Genomic DNA, 18,705 nt, shown 5'->3' with positions numbered 1-18,705 from the left:
TGACGCCCCTTGGGGAAACTTGCTCTGGGGAGGATGGACGTGACGAAGGCGCCGCCGGAGAGGGAGCAGGTGATGGGAGAGTCGCAGTTCACATTGGTGGACTATGGGGTGTTCGTGCTGCTGCTGGTGGTGTCGGTGGGTATCGGCGTGTACAGTGCCTGGAAGGGCCGCGGCGGCACCTCCACCCAGCAGTACATGCTGGGGGGACGGAATATGCCGGTCCTCCCCGTGGCCCTCTCTCTCCTCGGTGGATCTATATCTGCTATATCAATACTCGGTAAGTATACGTCTAATATAGTTGTAGTGAAGTGGTATGTTGGTTATAAGGTGTTATAATAAAGGTGTGGGTGTGACGTGTATGACTAATGTAGGCTTCTAAACTCAGGTAATGTTAATATGTAATTGGGGGTAGAAATAGCCTAAACTACTCTATCACATTGAGATGTATTTTTTTCTTGTCTCAATAAACATACTTGAACTTGAATAAGTAATTGTCAAAAGAAGGCACCAAACCCTGAAGACTATATACTCTATAGCACATAATAATAAGTCACTAGATATCAGCAAGGTTAAGGGAACTATCAGGGTAAAGGGCCAAGCCATTACGACTATATAGTAGATATCAGCAAATAATGTTGAAATTAACCAACCACTTGGGCTGGATGGTAGAGCAACGGTCTTGCTTCATGCAGGTCGGCGTTCAATCCCCGACCGTCCAAGTGGTTGGGAACCATTCCTTTCTTCCCCGTCCCATCCCAAATCCTTATCCTGACCCCTTCCAAGTGCTATATAGTCGTAATGGCTTGGCGGTTTCTTCTGATAGTTCCCTTCCCCTTGCCCAATCTGAATGCAAAAAAGTCTTGGGAGTTATGATTATTAGGGATATTAAACCTAAAAAAAAAATGCATAAATGTTCAAAATCAGCAAAAGGATTCTGGGAATCATATCTATAGAAGCGTTAGCAATAAACTACTAATGTTATTCTTCAGCTTTAACTTGCCCTTGTTAGGCCCAATTTAGGTACTGAGCTCAGTAGCTCGGTACCTTCTCCAGTTGAGCTGCCCGCGAAGTTTCTCAGTCAAGTCAATAATTTCCTCCTGCTGCTTCAAAATGCTTCCTTGTAGAATATTAGTTTTACCTCTTAAGAACTTCATTTTCGTTTTCTAATTTAAAAGTTTCCTTTCATTAATCTTTAGCAACTCTTCGATCATAATTAACCTGCCAAAGAGACCTCCTTTTCCTATTTCTTCCTTAGTGAAACCCTTGAAATTATTGTATGTTGCTGACAGTACAGGTCCAGTCAAGTCTGCCATTGATGTCATAATTTTTAGTCTACTTTTGGTAGCCTATACACTAAATTTCCCCAGATTTGTAAGTATTTTTTTCAATATTCGTAACTCTCCACCATAAATTCTGATATTGTTATATTTACGGTATCTAGATGCACCTCTTGCGCATCTATATTCTACACTAATACACCTACAGTAGATAATGATAAGATAATCTTGGGGACTTTCTACGTCATGTAATCTGCAGTTGAATTGTGAATAACTTGTTAACGCAAGTACCGTCCTTAGGTAACGCCACGGAGGTGTACTTCTACGGTACTCAGCTGACGATGTCCCTTGTTGGAAGCATATTTGGCATCCTGATGATAAGGAACATTATGCTGCCGGTCTTGTACCCTCTCCACCTTGTCTCCATGTTTGAGGTGAGCCTAGTTGTTCTGGCAATGTACTTGGGGTCAACTTGGCACCGTGTTTGGTGTCAATCTGGCACCGTGTTTGGTGCCAATCTGGCTCTGTGCTTGGTGTCAGCCAGGCACAATATTAACATTTAAATGTAATTGTATTGTAAACAAATTTATAATTAAAATTGTAAATATATTTCTAAGTTTAACTAAATATAATTCTAAATGTAATATATTAAATATATATGTAATATATAAATATATATTCTAAATGTAATTGTAAATATAATTGTAAATATTATTTGATAGAGATGAGAATCAAAATTAAGGGATGATAGTTTGCTTCCATGGAGCTTCGACTTAGTCGTATTTGGGGCAGGACGAGTTTGGTTGACCAAAAAGTATGTTTAGAGAGGGACTGTTGCCAGTCACGGTGACGGAGAGGATGCTGATGAGTAGTCTGAACTGGGAAGGTTACAGGATGTCGGGTGATGGTCTGTAACAAGGTGAAGTGCCCTGGTGATGGTGGTAGGGAGGTGGTAGTAGGTGCTTTTATATCAGTTCTTACCTAAGTGTCCTGTGACACATAGGTAAGATCTGACCACCTCTTGTCTTATGTTCTCTGAACTTAAAGAGGCTGTCCTTGTTCACCTTGTTAATTCCCCTCAGTATTTTACATGATGTGATAATATTTGTTTCTTTTCTCCAACATGGTTGTCAGATTTATTTCTCTTAAATTATACTTATAAATTAGTTCTCTTAGTTCTGGCACTAATCTTGTTGCGTGATATATTTTCTTGTTTGAATTGTGTTTCATGAGGTGCAAATTTCAGGTTGTACTATGTATTTTAGTATTGGTTTTGCTTAAGCTGTATAGATTGTGTAGAAATATTCGTTATTTAGGCTTTTAAATGCTGTTTTATTGTTTGCCAGCATATTATATGCTGCCAATGTTACTGTAATGAACGATTTAGTAGCCACATCATAACTGGATTTAAAATTCCATTTATTGCAAGCCTAGACCAAGTCTATGACTAATGTACATGCCATTACAAGGCTTACAATGATTAATTATTGATGTTGATCAGTTTGAAGTAAGCTGTTGCATATTATATTTTTAAGTATGTTTAGTAGGACAGTAATTCTTTGCATTGGTTAGTATATGCAAACTTGCTTTCAAGTCTAATATAATAATAATTTACAAGCACAGTTAGTCACGGTTTGTTTGTTAAGTATTTGCACGTTTCATCGTCATTCGTGGTTAGACATTGAAATCAACAAACTATACAATCAACTGAATAAAGTAGGAAACTCTAATTGGTTCCTGGGCAAAGCTTTAAAAGTTGCCAAAAGCAAATTTCTACCAGACTGGTGTTATTTGCCAGCAGGAGATCGCTTCTAAGAACAGCTTCGTCATTTCCTACAGTTCTAACATAGCTAAGAACTTAAGCAAAATGAGTAAAACAAAATTCATTTTCAGTTACCCAAATAAAATCGGTAAGGAATTAGTAAAGTCTATCTATCAGAAAAAAAGATAAGCTGAGAGAGCCGGAGTCTATAAGATTCCTTGTAATGATTGCAGTAAAATTTATTAGGGCCGAAGTATCTAAAAACCCGTATTACCAAACACAAGAAGTTAGTCAGATATGGCCAACTAAGCTCAGCATTATATAAATATGTGAGACCGATCACAACACTATATGGGATAGTTTTTGTTTTGTTTTTCTCTATATATGTGCAAGCGTTCTTACATTCTTGTAAAGCCACTAGCACGCATGCCGTTTTGGGCAGGGCCTTAATCCTAATTTTCCCCGGAATACGACCCGCCAAATAGTTTAATAACCAAGTATGCTGTAATGTCACTTGGGTTAGTGATTTTATTTGTCCCAAAGCCTAATCCTGAGGATGGGAAGAGTATGTTGAGCTAGACAGTCATGCCTACTCTTCTGGCTAGAAGAATAGACTGCAGATCCAATATCTTCTTGTATTGAGGCCTTTGCTCCCCGAGTTGCTGATTCTTTTTATTAACCATTGGGCCATTTTTTTTGTCCTCTTGCAATATATTTATGTCTTTTTATGTGTGATTTTTATCGCTTCCTTCATGAATGCCTTGCACATGTCCTAACTAATATATATTTTGTGGTATTATTGTTAATTAATTTATTTTTTCTGTCAGTATATGTATGTTTCACTAGAATACTGTTGTTAAAGATTACCTTCTCTGATACCGTCCATTCTAAAACTTTCATAGCCTTCAAAAATTGTATAATTTCATGGTTGCTTTTCTTGGCCAAAATTTGGTGGGAATTTCTGTATTATGTTTCAAGTCAACCTTTGTTCTGTTTTGCTATGTTTCCCTCTGGCTCTGATAGGTTATAAATTATCATTGAATTCTCCCTCTTCAACTCTTGTCTCTTGTATTTCATGGCCTGTTTGATTCTTACATCCTGTATCATTGTTGATTTAATGATCTCTCTTACCTCTGAGCCTTTACTTACCATGGAGAATCTCTACCACAACCTGAAGACCAACCCCGGTTAACTCTCCCTGCCTAACAGTACATAGAGCTGCGGTTCAAGTCACGAGCGCTGCGCAAGATAGCAACAGGGATCCAGCTGCTTGGGTCGTTTGTGTTCTCTGGGATCTGTCTGTACGCGCCTTCCCTCACCCTCTCCTCCGTCACCAGCCTCCCCATCTGGGCCTCAGTCGTCACAATGGGCCTCATCTGCTCCTTCTATATAACCATCGTAAGTTGACCTGCCTGCATGCCTGACCGCACTGAGCTCGGCTGCCCTTCACATACACCGGCACTGATGACTTGTTTCAACTGGGTACATTGACTACCATTTCTTGATCTTGGCATTGTTTCTCTGTTTATATTCAAAAGACAATGACTGAATTCCTAAAAAAATATGCAGTATACTAAATATACATATGCTTGACAGTGAGAATAGTAGTGCGACTGATTCAATGTTTGTTACACATTGCTAAGTGGTGTTTCTGTGCATGCTACAGATATCTGTGTGTGACTTTCCATATACTGTAAACACAGCTGCCAGAGTCTAATAGTAAAAATTGTATTTCTCTCTGCCAGTTTAATAGAGAAACTAAGACCTACCTTATTAATTTTACATAATAAATTTTCCTGACTTTTTCTCATTCTTTATGTCAGCCTGTGTTTGGCTCTCATCGTGAACGTTAATTATCAACTACTATATATATACTGTTACTAAATACTGCTGTTTCTAAATATCATAAAAAAATTCTATAATTTTGTTCTAAATCTCGTCTACAGTTTTAAAATTTATAACTATGTACTGTTAAAATAATTTCTATTTATAAATGTCTCTTGTATAACTGTCAATTATTTGTATATCTTTCAACAATTAAACAAAAAAACATTTCATTTAATTTTAAGTATTACCCCATTACATTTGTACACTTTCTCCTAATTATTTTTTACATTATTTCCTACTTAAAAGTTGTATATGTTTTGCTAAATTTCTTGAACAATTTATATGTCAGTTTACTTCTCATTTAGTATTGTGTTTACTTCATTATACCGTACCTATAAATAATTTAACTGAATTAATATAAGTTATGCCCGAAACGCTTTGCATATTAGTGGCTTTATTAAATATATATACAGTATATTCTGTGATAAATATTTTACCACTATCATGTTCTGCATATATGTTAATAAAAATTATTATTATTATTATTATTATTATTGTGCATGCGTTAACACAATTCTATATTCCTAGTGCCCCCCTCAGCTGTCAGGGGGTCCTGACAGCTGAGTGGACAGTGCTTCGAATTCGTAGTTCTGAGGTTCCGGGTTCGATCCCCGGTGGAGGCAGAAACAAATGGGCAAAGTTTCTTTCACCCTGATGAGAGTGAGACAGCTGCTACGGGCTGCTTCCTGGGGATGTGTAACGAAAAGGAAGGCTGGTCGAGGACCGGGTCGCGGGGACGATAAGTTCCGAAATCATCTTGAAGATAACCTCTCAAGATAGTGTGATAACGGATCCCCTCATATTGTGCTTTCAATTGTCATTGTCACTTTAGCATATTGATTGATGATTGATGAAGATTAAGCCACCCAAAAGGTGGCACGGGCATGAATACCCCGTAAGTGGTGGCCCTTTGGAGCCATTATTAGTATCAAGAGCTGATACTGGAGATCTGTGGAGGTGCAACTGCACCCTGCGTGACGGGAGATGTCTCCCGTGTTCACACTTTAGCAGTTGTTGCTGTTATAGATTCAGCTACTCGGAATAAGTTCCAAGTAGCACGGGCTATGGTGAGCCCGTAGTGGACTTACCTGGCACAGGAGCAGTGCTAAATGAGTGACACTTTAGCAGGTTAGAGGGTAACTTTATATGTTGCACAGGGCGGGGTGAAGGCGGTGGTGTACACGGACGTGGTGCAGACGCTGCTGATGTTCGGTGGGGTGCTGGTGGTGTCAGTGATCTGCTGCCAGTACATGGGCGGCCCGGCCAACGTGTGGGCAATCGCTGACCAAGGGGGACGAATCGAGTTCTTCAAGTGAGTGATGAGTCAGACTTGCAACTTGGCCTATTTTGTTTGTGGTGTGTGTGTGGGGGGGGGGGGGGGATCTAGTGTATACTGTAGTTTCAGAATGTTGCTCATGGTGTCCCGTTTTCATAATCATCTTTGTCATATATAACGATTTGAAACTATTGACGGTTTTGCCCTCCGCCACCTTCTCATTGTACCAACTTTCGACAACTGTTCGCAACAGAGAACTTTCGTATGTTTGTTTGACATCTTTGTTTTCTTAGCTTGAATCTGTGTCTTCTTGTTCTTGAAGCTGCAGATTTCAAATATTCTTCCTTGTCTGGTTTGTTGATGCCTGCAACTATTCTGAACGTTGTGATCATATCTCCTCTTTTCCTCTTATCTTGTATCTTGGCAAGTTTAACGCCTCCTGTCACTTCTTAAGTTCTGGGAGTCAGTTAGTATCTTGTTTTTGCACCTTTTCTTATTTGTTTGAGTTTCTTGAGATATGGGCACAACACTACTACTGCATTTTTCAGCTTTGATCTCATATGTTATGTGAACAGTTTCTTTAATATCCACATCTTTGTCCACATTTTGAAACGCAGCTTTAAAATTTGCCAGAGTAGCGTAGGCTACTCTGGCCTGGACATCAGAGTAGCCTAGGCTACTCTGGCCTGGACATCAGAGTAGCCTAGGCTACTCTGGCCCTGGACATCAGAGTAGCGTAGGCTACTCTGGCCTGGACATCAGAGTAGCCTAGGCTACTCTGGCCTGGACATCAGAGTAGCCTAGGCTACTCTGGCCTGGACATCAGAGTAGCCTAGGCTACTTTGGCCTGGACATCAGAGTAGCGTAGGCTTCTCTGGCAACTTTCAACCCAGAATACTCCTTCATCCTTTATTGTCAGAAGTTTCTAATATCATTTCACATAATTTATAGATTAGGTGCGGTTTGTTCTCTCTTATTCAGCAATCCATTACATGAACAAATCCACAAGGGCCGTGACGTGGATTCGAACCTACGTCCGAGAGCATCCATTAAATGTAATGTAATCCATTATATTTCATTCATTTACGTTGAATTCCATCTGCCATGTGTTGCTACACTCACTTAATTTTGTCTACGTCACTTTGGAGGGCAATACAGTCATCTAAGTCTCTAAACTCTCCATAGCAATTTTGTGATATCTGTAGCCATATTCATGTAACTGTATTTCCTCTGTTTGATTATTTTCATCGAATTTTTGTAGATAATTAACATTACCGGTACAAGAACTGAACTTAAGATTAGTACATTACAATTATTATTAATACATTAGTACATTATTTTTAGTACAGTTGGGTTCGTTCTCGAATCACAATGCGAGATCCCGGGTGGGGCAGGAATGGCTGGGCAGGTTTCCTTTCATCTAATACACTTGTTCACCTAGTAGTGAATAGGTACCTGGGAGTTAGGCATCTTAGAGGAGGGTCATTAGTTTGACCTTGGGGGAGCCTCGATATAAGCCTTGTGTATATATAAAGAATGAAGGGTGGCAGAAGAAAATATTAAAGTGTTCAGTGAGAATCCACAAGGTGTTCTCTGAATACTCTTTATTTTCCTTTTCCGAGGCAACCAAAGGTGCCAATTGCATAATAATAATAATAAACCATATCGTGGATAATAACATTTCATTCACCTGGACACTCGGAGCCTCGAACCGCCGACCACCCCTCAGCCAACCTTTACCGAGCTTTTTGGTCTAGAAAACTAAAAACATAGTAGCCAGCCGCTCTACCTACTGAGCCATCAACACCCCTTTAAAAGAAAGGATTTCAGTTGGGCATCATATAGGTGCATCTGGAATCCTTCCTTTTAAGAGGTGTTGGTGGCTCTGTGGTCGGCAGTTTGAGCCTCAGAGTTTCCAGGTGAATAATTTAAATGTTGTACCTAGTAGGCCAAGTTGCGTAACAAGCTGAATTTTCATGATATATATTTTTCTCATTTGTTTTCGTATGGAATGGTGCTTCCTTGCCGTGGTGTGATGGTGGTGTTGGTGGCGACGCGGGCAGCATGGACACCAGCCCCTTTGAGCGTCACACCTTCTGGTCGACGCTGGTGCTGGGGGTCTACATGGTGCAGAGTATGGCTGGCTTCAACCAGGCCCAGTTCCAGAGGTTCATTTCCGTCAAGAGTCTCCAGCTCTCCCAGTTGTAAGTTCATCCTCCCCATCAATCTCAACTTCCCACCGAATTCACCTTTGTAGTTTAGTCATAACTTTTTGCCTCTGTAAAGTTAGTTTTTGGCTGAGGTTGCTGCTGTTTTATGTTAATCAGTAATGTATACAAGGAACAACATAGGTGGCAGCACATAGCCCTGCATGTGCCACTGTGCTCCAGTACTCAGGTTATGTTTACTGAACGATGCTCAGGAACGCTGCGTGGCATTAACCTGGCATCCCCACGGCGTCCCCAGGACGACCTCAAGCGCGAGGTCCATTCTATTGCTCAGCTCCAATGATCTGCTCTTAGATATATCACACTATTTTGATTTCACTGTGTTGACTGTTTCCTGTGTAAATAACCATGATGTGGTTATTACAGTTTTAAAAGTTTACTTCAATGGATTGGTGTTGGGTTCACTGTCTTCCCACGGCAGAAGAGTTGTGAAGGCCACCACAAGAGGCTGTTGACCAACCAGCGAGCATACTTAAGTCCAAAACATTGTCGATGACTAAACAAAATCGCTGTTTATATACACTGAAAAAGCAAAATAGCACACACTCTATGACTTCATTTAATCTCGGCACACTTTCAGTAAGGTTTACCGCAGACTGCTCTATTTTTTATATAATTCATAGTTTAGTTAGTTTAGTTTAGTTAGTTTAGTTCATTTATTATGCACCCCATACCCATCTTGTGGGCGGTAGTGGAAAGGGTTACAGAGGCACATAATGGGCTCAGGGACTGAACCCCACAATTCATTTAGCTAAGCAAGTTACAATCTTGATGAGCTAGTTACAAAATTCAATATAAGTCGTCACATCAACAATGGGTTCGAGATCGACCTCAAGTACAGGTTCTAAATTAAGCAACTGACATATGTGGAGAGCTAGTGTCACAATTGATATGTTTGTCCTGCACACCGCCCCCCATCCAGTGGGCAGCGGTGGATAGGTTACAATCACTCAGTTACTACCTACAGTTAGCAAACTGGGGATATTTCGCTAAAATTTCTGGTAGCAGATCATTTTGAATGAAATATTTACACATCGCTGGAACATTGGTTATAGAATTGTCTCTAAATTCACGTATCTTTTCGCACTCCATCACATAGTGACGGAGGGTGTGTGAATAATTTTGTTGACAATTTACATTTGGTCAGGTCTACATCGGCAGATAATAAGAATTCCCAGAGATACTTGTAACCGAGTCTAAGCCGAGCAGTTCATAGATGAAGCTTAATTAGATTGCTATTAATTTTAGGACAACTTGTACGAGTAACGTTTGCTTCGCTCTAGCCTAGTAACGCTATATTATTCACTTATCTATCCATATCTTATCCAAGGTATCCTGGCCTGGACATCTATCACTCAAAACTACCTCAGACATATATAATTACTCAACACAGTTCAGAAATGAGCAGAACTCAAAGCAGAAACAACAAACTCCAACTTCAGACAGCAAGCAGTACATTTATTAACATTCTTAAACATATATAAAGCAATACTCATATTCGCAAGTGTACTCTATATTACAAATACAAATATTTATTCAGGTAAAGTACATACATACAAGGTGAAATACAAAAGTTGACGGATACATAGATAGAGCTAGTACATACAATGCCTAAAGCCACTATTACGCAAAGCGTTTCGGGCAGGAAAAACACTAAGACTAAAACTAATTATTATTAAAATATTATTAAAACCCTAAAGTGCAGTACCAATCCTGACCTCAAAGTCTTCTTGGAGGCTTGCAATAGAGACCAAAGACACCACAAAAGAAACAAATATATGATGTTCAAAGAGTCCGACTAACCTAAGCAGAAATGCCATGCCCCAAAAAATAGTTCTAAATAGTGGAATTATTATTACTTAGAGCGTGCCTCTTGCTTTCCCTACAGACTGTGTTCGATGTTCTTAGTGGGTCTGTTCATGCTGTGGAGTGTCTTCTATTTCTCCGGCCTCATAGCCTATGCTGTGTACAGAGACTGTGATCCGCTCACCTCTGGAAGAATTGAGAAACCTGACCAGATTGTGCCGTACCTGGTGACGGACAAGCTGAGGCACCTGACGGGTATGTCTGGCCTGTTTGTGGCTGCGGTGTACGGCGGCGTCCTCAGGTCAGTAGCTCCACCACCACCTCTCCTCTGGTAAATGATTAAATAAATACATGCATTTTACACGATATATGAGGCTATTGAGCTGCGGCGGGGGGTTATAGTTAAGTTATATGGGTGTCCTTTATCGTGGGAGTTAAGCTGTGGCTCATCTTTACCTCTCATGACAGTTCACTGTCGTCACAAGGGAACGCTATGGCTTGCATCATCTGGGTCGACTTCCTCAAGGACAGACCTTACTTCAAGAAGTTTACCGATCGCAGCGCCACCAACATTATCAAGCTCTTATGTAATACATATACTGTCTTATATACCTTGAAATATACCTTGATATTGCAGTTTGAATTGACTAATATATTTGTTAATGTAATTAGTTTCGTCCCTATTTTAGAACAACTTGTATTATCTAGAAACCGAATTTGTAATGCCTGGCTGTATCAGTGAGAATAGTTTAAATTAATACAGTGGGACTGAACTGTGGCGTCTCCTACTGATTCACTCATGACGTGATCAAATATCATCGCCAAAAGTTCCCCTGAACTTGAATTTCATTTGGAAGGCACCAGCTGTAGCCGGTATACCCACATGTCATATTTTCCATGATGCCTGCTAGTACTGTGGTGCAGGGGATGACCTCCTCCACTTCCCGTGCCAACCCAAATCACAATAGTGTGATGGTTTGTGGTACACAACACCCATATGAGGTGTTATGGGGTACACAGTACTCCTGTGAGGTGTCATGGGGTACACAGTACTCCTGTGAGGTGTCATGGGGGTACACAGTACTCCTGTGAGGTGTCATGGGGTACACAGTACTCCTGTGAGGTGTCATGGGGTACACAGTACTCCTGTGAGGTGTCATGGGGGTACACAGTACTCCTGTGAGGTGTCATGGGGTACACAGTAATCCTGTGAGGTGTCATGGGAGGAGTACAATACCAATGTGATCTACAGTCACGTCGTAAGGTACAACAAATACCTGAGCTACACATGCCCACATATGTGCCCACATTCTGGTGTACACATAATACATACTAAACACGTGTATTGTCGTCCTTGCCACATATAGTTTAATAAGCGCACGTTAGGTAACCGCGTCACTGTAGATTATTACAGATTTATGGGAGGGATTAGGGTCTTAATCCCGAGTCAGTATCTGCCAGGAAAAAAAACTCCACTCTCACATACATGTTATAATTAAACATAACCCAAAGCGTTTTCTCTTCTCATGGACGTGAGACAGCAACGATGATGGGAGTAATAGGCATATTACTGGGGCTGTTGGTGGGCAGTCTGGGCACCATCTTTCACGTGACCAATGTCCTGCAGGGTGCTATCAGGGGTCCCCTCGCCGGCATGTTCCTCACGGGCATCTGTGCTCCCTGGGTCGGCAAAAAGGTAAGGAGCATTCCTGGATGTTGACCAGACCACACACTAGAAGGTGAAGGGACGACGACATTTCGGTCCGTCCTGGACCATTCTCAAGTCGATTGTGTCGACCATTCACAATCGACTTGAGAATTTTTCAAGACGGACCGATACGTCGTCGTCCCTTCACCTTCTAGTGTGTGGTCTGGTCAACATACTTTAGCCACGTTATTGTGACTCATCGCCTGCAAGCTTGAGAGACATAAGAGCCTTCCCGCCCTCCTGCAGGGCGCCGCGGTGGGTGTCTTCCTGGCCTTAGTGTTCAACATGTGGTTGACGATCGGCAAGTTTGTGAGAGGCGGCGGCCACCCGGAGAAGCTGCCCCTCTCCACTCTCGGCTGTCCAGAGAATCTCTATAATAATACACTCAAAGACACTCTCTTCGGCCTCAACGACACCCTCTCCGGCAGCGTCTTCGGCGTCCACAACGACACAGGGACCCTTCATGCATCTGAGTCAGTCATATGACACATCTTTCCTTTTTTGGGGGCTCATGATTATTGTTATTCTTTCCCTTCCAAGCCCACTACCTCACCTCTGTATTTACTAAATAACAACTGTGCTCAGTCAGCAGCACAGCCTTCAGCGGTACACATCAGTGTAGGTGTCGAGGAGGTCATAGTGACTAGAGAAGTGGTTACCAGGGAAGAAATCATACTAATGATAAAATAATATTTATATTTGTAAGATATACAAAGCATCAGATTATAGTGATTACTTAAGTGGTATAGTAGTTGCATATTTAACAAAACCACAAAATATGCTCAGTATTTCGGTCATGTACCACTGGACCACCACACAACAAAAGTAAGGGATGTTCTCTGACTTAACAATATGATGCAGCATATTCCGTTGTCTGAGCCTGGACTTGATGAAATAGTTGACCGTAAAACTTGAATGCACCCGGACAGGGAGTTGAATCACTTGAAAATACTGTCCCGTACTTTTGTGTTGTGGTGGTTCACAATCTGTCCTCCAGCCAGGCTCGTTAAAGCGGCGGTCTTCCCCCCCCCCCCAAGATTCGGTCATCAAATTTAACTGTGTATGAAAAATAGGTTTGTTCTTATATATAAATTAATATTCATTAAAGTTCTATGTAGAGTTAGGCATAGGTTAGGTTAGGTTAGGCATAGGTTAGGTTAGGTTAGGCATAGGTTAGGTTAGGTTAGGTTAGGTTAGGCATAGGTTAGGTTAGGTTAGGTTAGGTGTTTAGGTTCAGTTTGCGATTATTTGTATTTTTTGGAAAACTTGTATACCTAGAAAAGATAATCAAGGCAAACGGGGAAAACCTTCGACAAGCCGCCGGCTTCCAGTCCTCGTTAAGGCCATTAAGGTTAGTGGTTAGAGGGCCACTAGAGTTAGTGGCCCTCAGGTAAATCAGGTTTTAGTATGTGGGTGAAACATTCAACCTGTCCTTAGGCCAGGCTCGTTAAAGCAGCGGCCGTCCCCCCAAGACGCATTTATCAATTTTAACGTATATAAAAATAAGTTTGCTATTACGTATAAATTAATATTATTGTGTAGTAAAGTTTTATGTTTAGTTAAGCCTATGCTAGTTTCCGTGTTTGCGTTCTATTGGCGATTATTTGTATTTGAAGTAGGTGAGTGAAGCATTTCAACCCGTCCTCAGTCTGTCCATTCCATCCAGAGGTCGACCCCAAAGACGCATTCATAAATTTTAACATGCTGTTCATTTAAAATAGGAATTTTCTCGAAATTAATATTCTTATATATTAGCATATTGTGCATATTTAGGCATTGGTTAGATAGATTAGACACATTGCTGACGAAACTAAGAGATATACATCATTTTAATTGCATTTGTTTAGGACCCTTTTTTATTGCATGCCAAATACGGCTTTCCTCGAGTGTCACTCAACCTAAACCGAAATATCAACAGGATTTGTTGATATTTCGTCAACAGGAAATTTTGTAGTTTGTTGTTATTTTGTTAAAAAAAATGTAGTTTGTCAACAGGAAATATCAACAACATTTGTTTCTCGAGTGGTGCTCATGGGCCCTGTTACAGCCATCTAGGAAGGCTTTGAGGTCAGGATTAGTTCTGCAACTCAGAGTTTTATAGAGAGATAGTAACTGGGATAAGAGTGAATGTGACTTATCTACAGGTCTCTGGGTGGCCACTATCTGGGGAATAAGAGTGTTCAAAGAGGGTGTGGATGGACAGTAGCCAGGGGTAAGAGTGAGAGTGTGTAATTACCTAAGTGTAGTTACAGGATGAGAGCTACGCTCGTGGTGTCCCGTCTTCCCAGCACTCTTTGTCATATAACGCTTTGAAACTACTGACGGTCTTGTTTGTGTCCACAGGAGCTCCGGCCACACCATGTACGACATATCCTACTGTTATATTGGCGTCATCAGCGTCCTCAACACCATCATTATCAGCTCCATCGTCTCGTTCATTACAGGTAACTCACTTGCTCGCTTACACAGTTCTCACCCCACAGTTAACTCGCTCGCTTATCCATGACTAACACGTATAGGTAATTGGTAATTGCTTGCTCACAGATGACTCGCTTATTCACTCATCACCACCTCATACACAAAGGCGGAATGCTCCTTAATCCAGTCGACACATCATTTTAAGAATGAAGAACACGTTACAAGACTCGCCGACTCATCCTCAGGCAATGTTCGTCCATCTGGCGCTAACCTCAAAGACACATTCATCATTTTAACAGCTCGTCCTCATCAACAAAGGCCTGGATTGGATTGCTCGTCAATCCAGTCCTGAATGTTGTCCAGGACTAACCTAATCTTCTCGGTGAATATACACCGAGAAGCGGGTTACACTTCTCAGTGAATATATCTTCCGTCTCAATGTTGTGGGCTGAGCACATTCAGCACCGCTCCTGTGCCAGGTAAGTCCACTATGGGCTCACCATAGCCCGTGCTACTTGCCCCGTTCCTATGCCAGGTAAGTTATGGGCTCACCATAGCCCGTGCTACTTAGAACTTGTTCCGAGTAGCTAAATCTGTAATAACAACAAACTGTGGGCTGGCAGTCTTATAGCCTCATCTGCTATGTGGAGCAGAGGTAGCAGTGCTTGCTAAATATAGCTGCTACAGATTATTTGCTTGTTATTTGATACATACTGCATTTTTAAAAGTGTTGCTGTTAGAATAATTGTATGGCCATGGGCATGACTGGTTTGTTAATTTTTACAAGATCAGTGCATAATGTTTTACAGTATTGTATGAAAAATATTTGTTTTAAGATTGTTTTCAAAGCGTTTAGCCAGATTGTAGTTGGTGGCCAATGCCAAAATCATCGTGGAGTTCAGTATGTAACTGTAGCATGAGGATTTTTTGAACTATGGCGACTTCAACTTGACCATGTAGGGAATGTACCCCACAGCAATCACGGTGCAAAGGCTAGTCACTTGAGGCTAACCTCAGAACAGACATTCTATTTTGTATTTTTCCAAGGTGGAGGGAAGAAGGGCAAAATCCATCAGTTTTATGGGGAATCCCACGGGGAATAACCCACCCATGTTGGTTACCTACCCCTCAACAATCATCCTGCAAAATTGGGTGAGGGCCCTAAGTGTTTGGCCCCGACCTCGGCCAAACATTCATATAGATAAAAACATCATAAGAGTTATGTAGATTGGGAGTCATTGTATTAAATAACCGATGACTAGAAAGGCGGGAATCAATAGCTGAGTCTTGACCCAACAAAGTACAGTGTAATACGAGGGTAATTAACGGAAAGCCATAAATACGAACAACCAAAATTAAACAATTGAATAATAAATATCACAGAAAGTGGGAAACATTGCTTAGCTGTACACGTCTTAACTGCTTGTTATTAGATACATATTTCTAAAAGTGTGTTGCCATTGAAATAATTGTATTGACATATATCAGGTCCACTGGCTCCAGGGGAGGTTGACCCGCGTGTCGTGAACGCAACCTGCGCACGTCTCTACCGGCGACTGTGGGGACGGTTAATGAGGAAACCCGGCCAGGAACCCCAGAGTGCCATCACTCCAGAGGAAAAGGTGTCTGGAGTACACATGCTTCCCCCGCTCCTGACCACTGACAAGGCTGAGGAACAGACCACTTTTCTGGACCAAGTTAAGGAACAGACCACTTTCTTGGACCAAGTTAAGGAACAGACCACTTTCTTGGACCAAGTTAAGGAACAGACCACTTTCTTGGACCAAGTTAAGGAACAGACCACTTTCCTGGACCAAGTTAAGGAACAGACCAACGACCAGGACAAGACCAGTGACCGAGCCTACTGACCAGATACTCTCCATAGGTGGCCATGTTAAACCACGCCCCCCAAAAAATCACACGCACACACACACACACAATACCACATTTGTAAGATCAATCCTGGAGTATGCGGCCCCAGCATGGAGCCCGTACCTTGTCAAGCACATGACGAAGCTTGAAAAAGTTCAGAGGCATGCCTCTAGGCTAGTTCCAAAACTAAGAGGCATGAGTTACGGGGAAAGGCTGCGTGAAATGCACCTCACGACACTGGAAGGCAGAAGAGACATGATCACTACCTACAAGATTCTCAGTGGAATTGACAGGGTAGATAAAGATAAACTGTTTAACACGGGTGGAACGCGAACAAGGGGACACAGATGGAGACTGAGTACCCAAATGAGCCACAGGGACGTTAGAAAGACTTTTCAGTGTCAGAGTAGTTAACAGATGGATTGCATTAGGCAGTGATGTGGTGGAGGCTGACTCCATACACAGTTTCATAAGTAGATATGATAGAGCCCAATAGGCTCAGGAATCTGTACATTAGTTGATTGACAGTTGAGAAGCATGACCAAAATCCAGAGCTCAAAAGAATGTCTTCGTAACAGTGATTGGGTGCCTGGTTGTTAAACGATTGGCGGGTGGTATTCCAGGAAACTAGTGGGTAAGGCTTACCATGATCCTTACCCACTTACCTTACCCAGGAAGGGGAAGCGCTCAACCTGCTAACAGGAGGCTGTACATATGATTTGGATTGGTACATTTATTCTATTGGTATTGTTGCCAATTAGTTTCTCTGTAGTTACACACGTTGTATGTAACATTTAATTTCTAGTTATTATACAAATATTCGCTAACTAATTAATTGAAAATTCAAGTAATAAATTTACATTTTCATTCTAAGTTTGAGTTTCAGTTGACTCAGAAAGGTTCTGCCTTGCTGGGAGAAAGATTTCGTCCTCCTCTCTATCTAATATCTTGATCACTTGCCCCCCCCCCTCTCCTTATCTGCAATTGTTTGTGATTCATAATCAGCTGAAGAGTACCTGAAAACCCAACATACAAAATATATACTAAAAATGTTGTAACATCTGTTATACAGAACATCATTAATACACAGAGCAAGAGTTTCAGTCTCATTTGTATAAATACATGAATCTCGTCCGGGTGTTGTCCAGCAGATGATATGGAAATAGCCTAAGCTACTCTATCCCTTTGAGATGTATTTCTTTCTTGTCTCAATAAACATACTTGCCCTGAACTATATTCGATCTTATCTTAGTGACAGACACCAATATGTAGCCATCAATGATGTAATCTCTCCCATTAATTGTAGGAGTGCCACAGGGCAGCATCCTAGGACCTCTCCTATTTCTTATATACATCAATGATCTGCCTATTGTCTCTATAACATTCTTAAACCTATACTATTTGCTGATGATACTTCCTTCATCTACTCAGACCCCCAACCCCACACTCACTAAATAATGTTGCAAACAACGAATTAAAAAAATGTCCACTCATGGATGTCAACCAACAAACTCACACTAAACATAGAAAAGACCTACTACATCTTATTTGGAAGCAAATCAATAAAAACAATTCAGCTTCAGATAGACAATGTAAACATCATCAATAAAAAGGATGGAAAGTTCCTTGACCTATACATAGAGAAGAGACTCGACTTCAGCATCCACATACAACACGTTACCAAAAAAGTCTCTAAAACGGTTGGTATACTTTCTAAACTCAGATATTATGTTCCAAACCTGATCTCCTCTCATTATACTACGCGCTAATCTATCCTTATCTTACATATGGTATCTGTGCATGGGGTTCAACCACTGCAAACTACCTCAAGCCAATCATCACCCAGCAAAAATCTGCTACCAGAACAATAACTAAATAATATTAAATAATAACTCAATAAATAAATGGTGAACATTCCAATTGTAAACTATGTGAACAAGAGCTGGGACATACTCCCCAACACTATATCTGTGATTGTCCTGTTATAAATGACTTCAGACCAAATGGTATGAGGTACTTTGAGCTCTGTAATTACTTCATACACTCAGGAATATTGGAAGATATTCTTGTGCTGTAACCAGATTTTGCCAGTGGAGGCTAATAGATCAGTCTTACACTTCATGTTCTCTCCTGATTTTTTAGTCAGAGTTGATTTTTTTGTATTGAGGAAGGTATTTTCTCCCCTGATTCCATTTATGACTGACCATCCTGTGAGATGGAAATATTAGATGAACTTATAACTAGTTGTTGATCTACACTGTGTAATCTTTCATATAGAACAGGGTAGCAGCACTTTGCTGTGTTTACCTAAGTTTGATAAAAAAAGTTACAAAATAAATAAATAAATAAATAAATAAACTAAATAATAGTCTTTTTATTTTCCTAAAAACTTCTCTCATCCTATCCCTTCATCTATTATAATATCTTTTATCTCATTTGTTCTATTATCTCTCTAATAACGATTTATTCAG

At 40.9% G+C, this 18,705-nt stretch overlaps 1 protein-coding gene across 1 annotated transcript; it reads left to right on the top strand.

The window, feature by feature from the left end:
• The first annotated feature begins 1,582 nt into the window (after positions 1-1,582).
• LOC138363078 (sodium-coupled monocarboxylate transporter 1-like) lies at positions 1,583-17,107 on the top strand. The gene is made up of 10 exons (XM_069322011.1): positions 1,583-1,711; positions 4,249-4,437; positions 6,084-6,238; positions 8,266-8,406; positions 10,319-10,537; positions 10,705-10,823; positions 11,778-11,932; positions 12,191-12,417; positions 14,288-14,388; positions 15,851-17,107. Exons 1-10 carry the CDS (start codon positions 1,619-1,621, stop codon positions 16,228-16,230), a joined length of 1,779 nt encoding a protein of 592 aa, XP_069178112.1. The 5' UTR covers positions 1,583-1,618; the 3' UTR covers positions 16,231-17,107.
• The last annotated feature ends 1,598 nt before the right edge of the window (positions 17,108-18,705 follow it).

Source organism: Procambarus clarkii, chromosome 10, assembly GCF_040958095.1.
Source record: "Procambarus clarkii isolate CNS0578487 chromosome 10, FALCON_Pclarkii_2.0, whole genome shotgun sequence".
In the NCBI taxonomy this organism is placed as follows: domain Eukaryota; kingdom Metazoa; phylum Arthropoda; class Malacostraca; order Decapoda; family Cambaridae; genus Procambarus; species Procambarus clarkii.
Note: the sequence above shows the minus strand (reverse complement) of the source record. Positions and strands in the feature narration are given on the sequence as shown.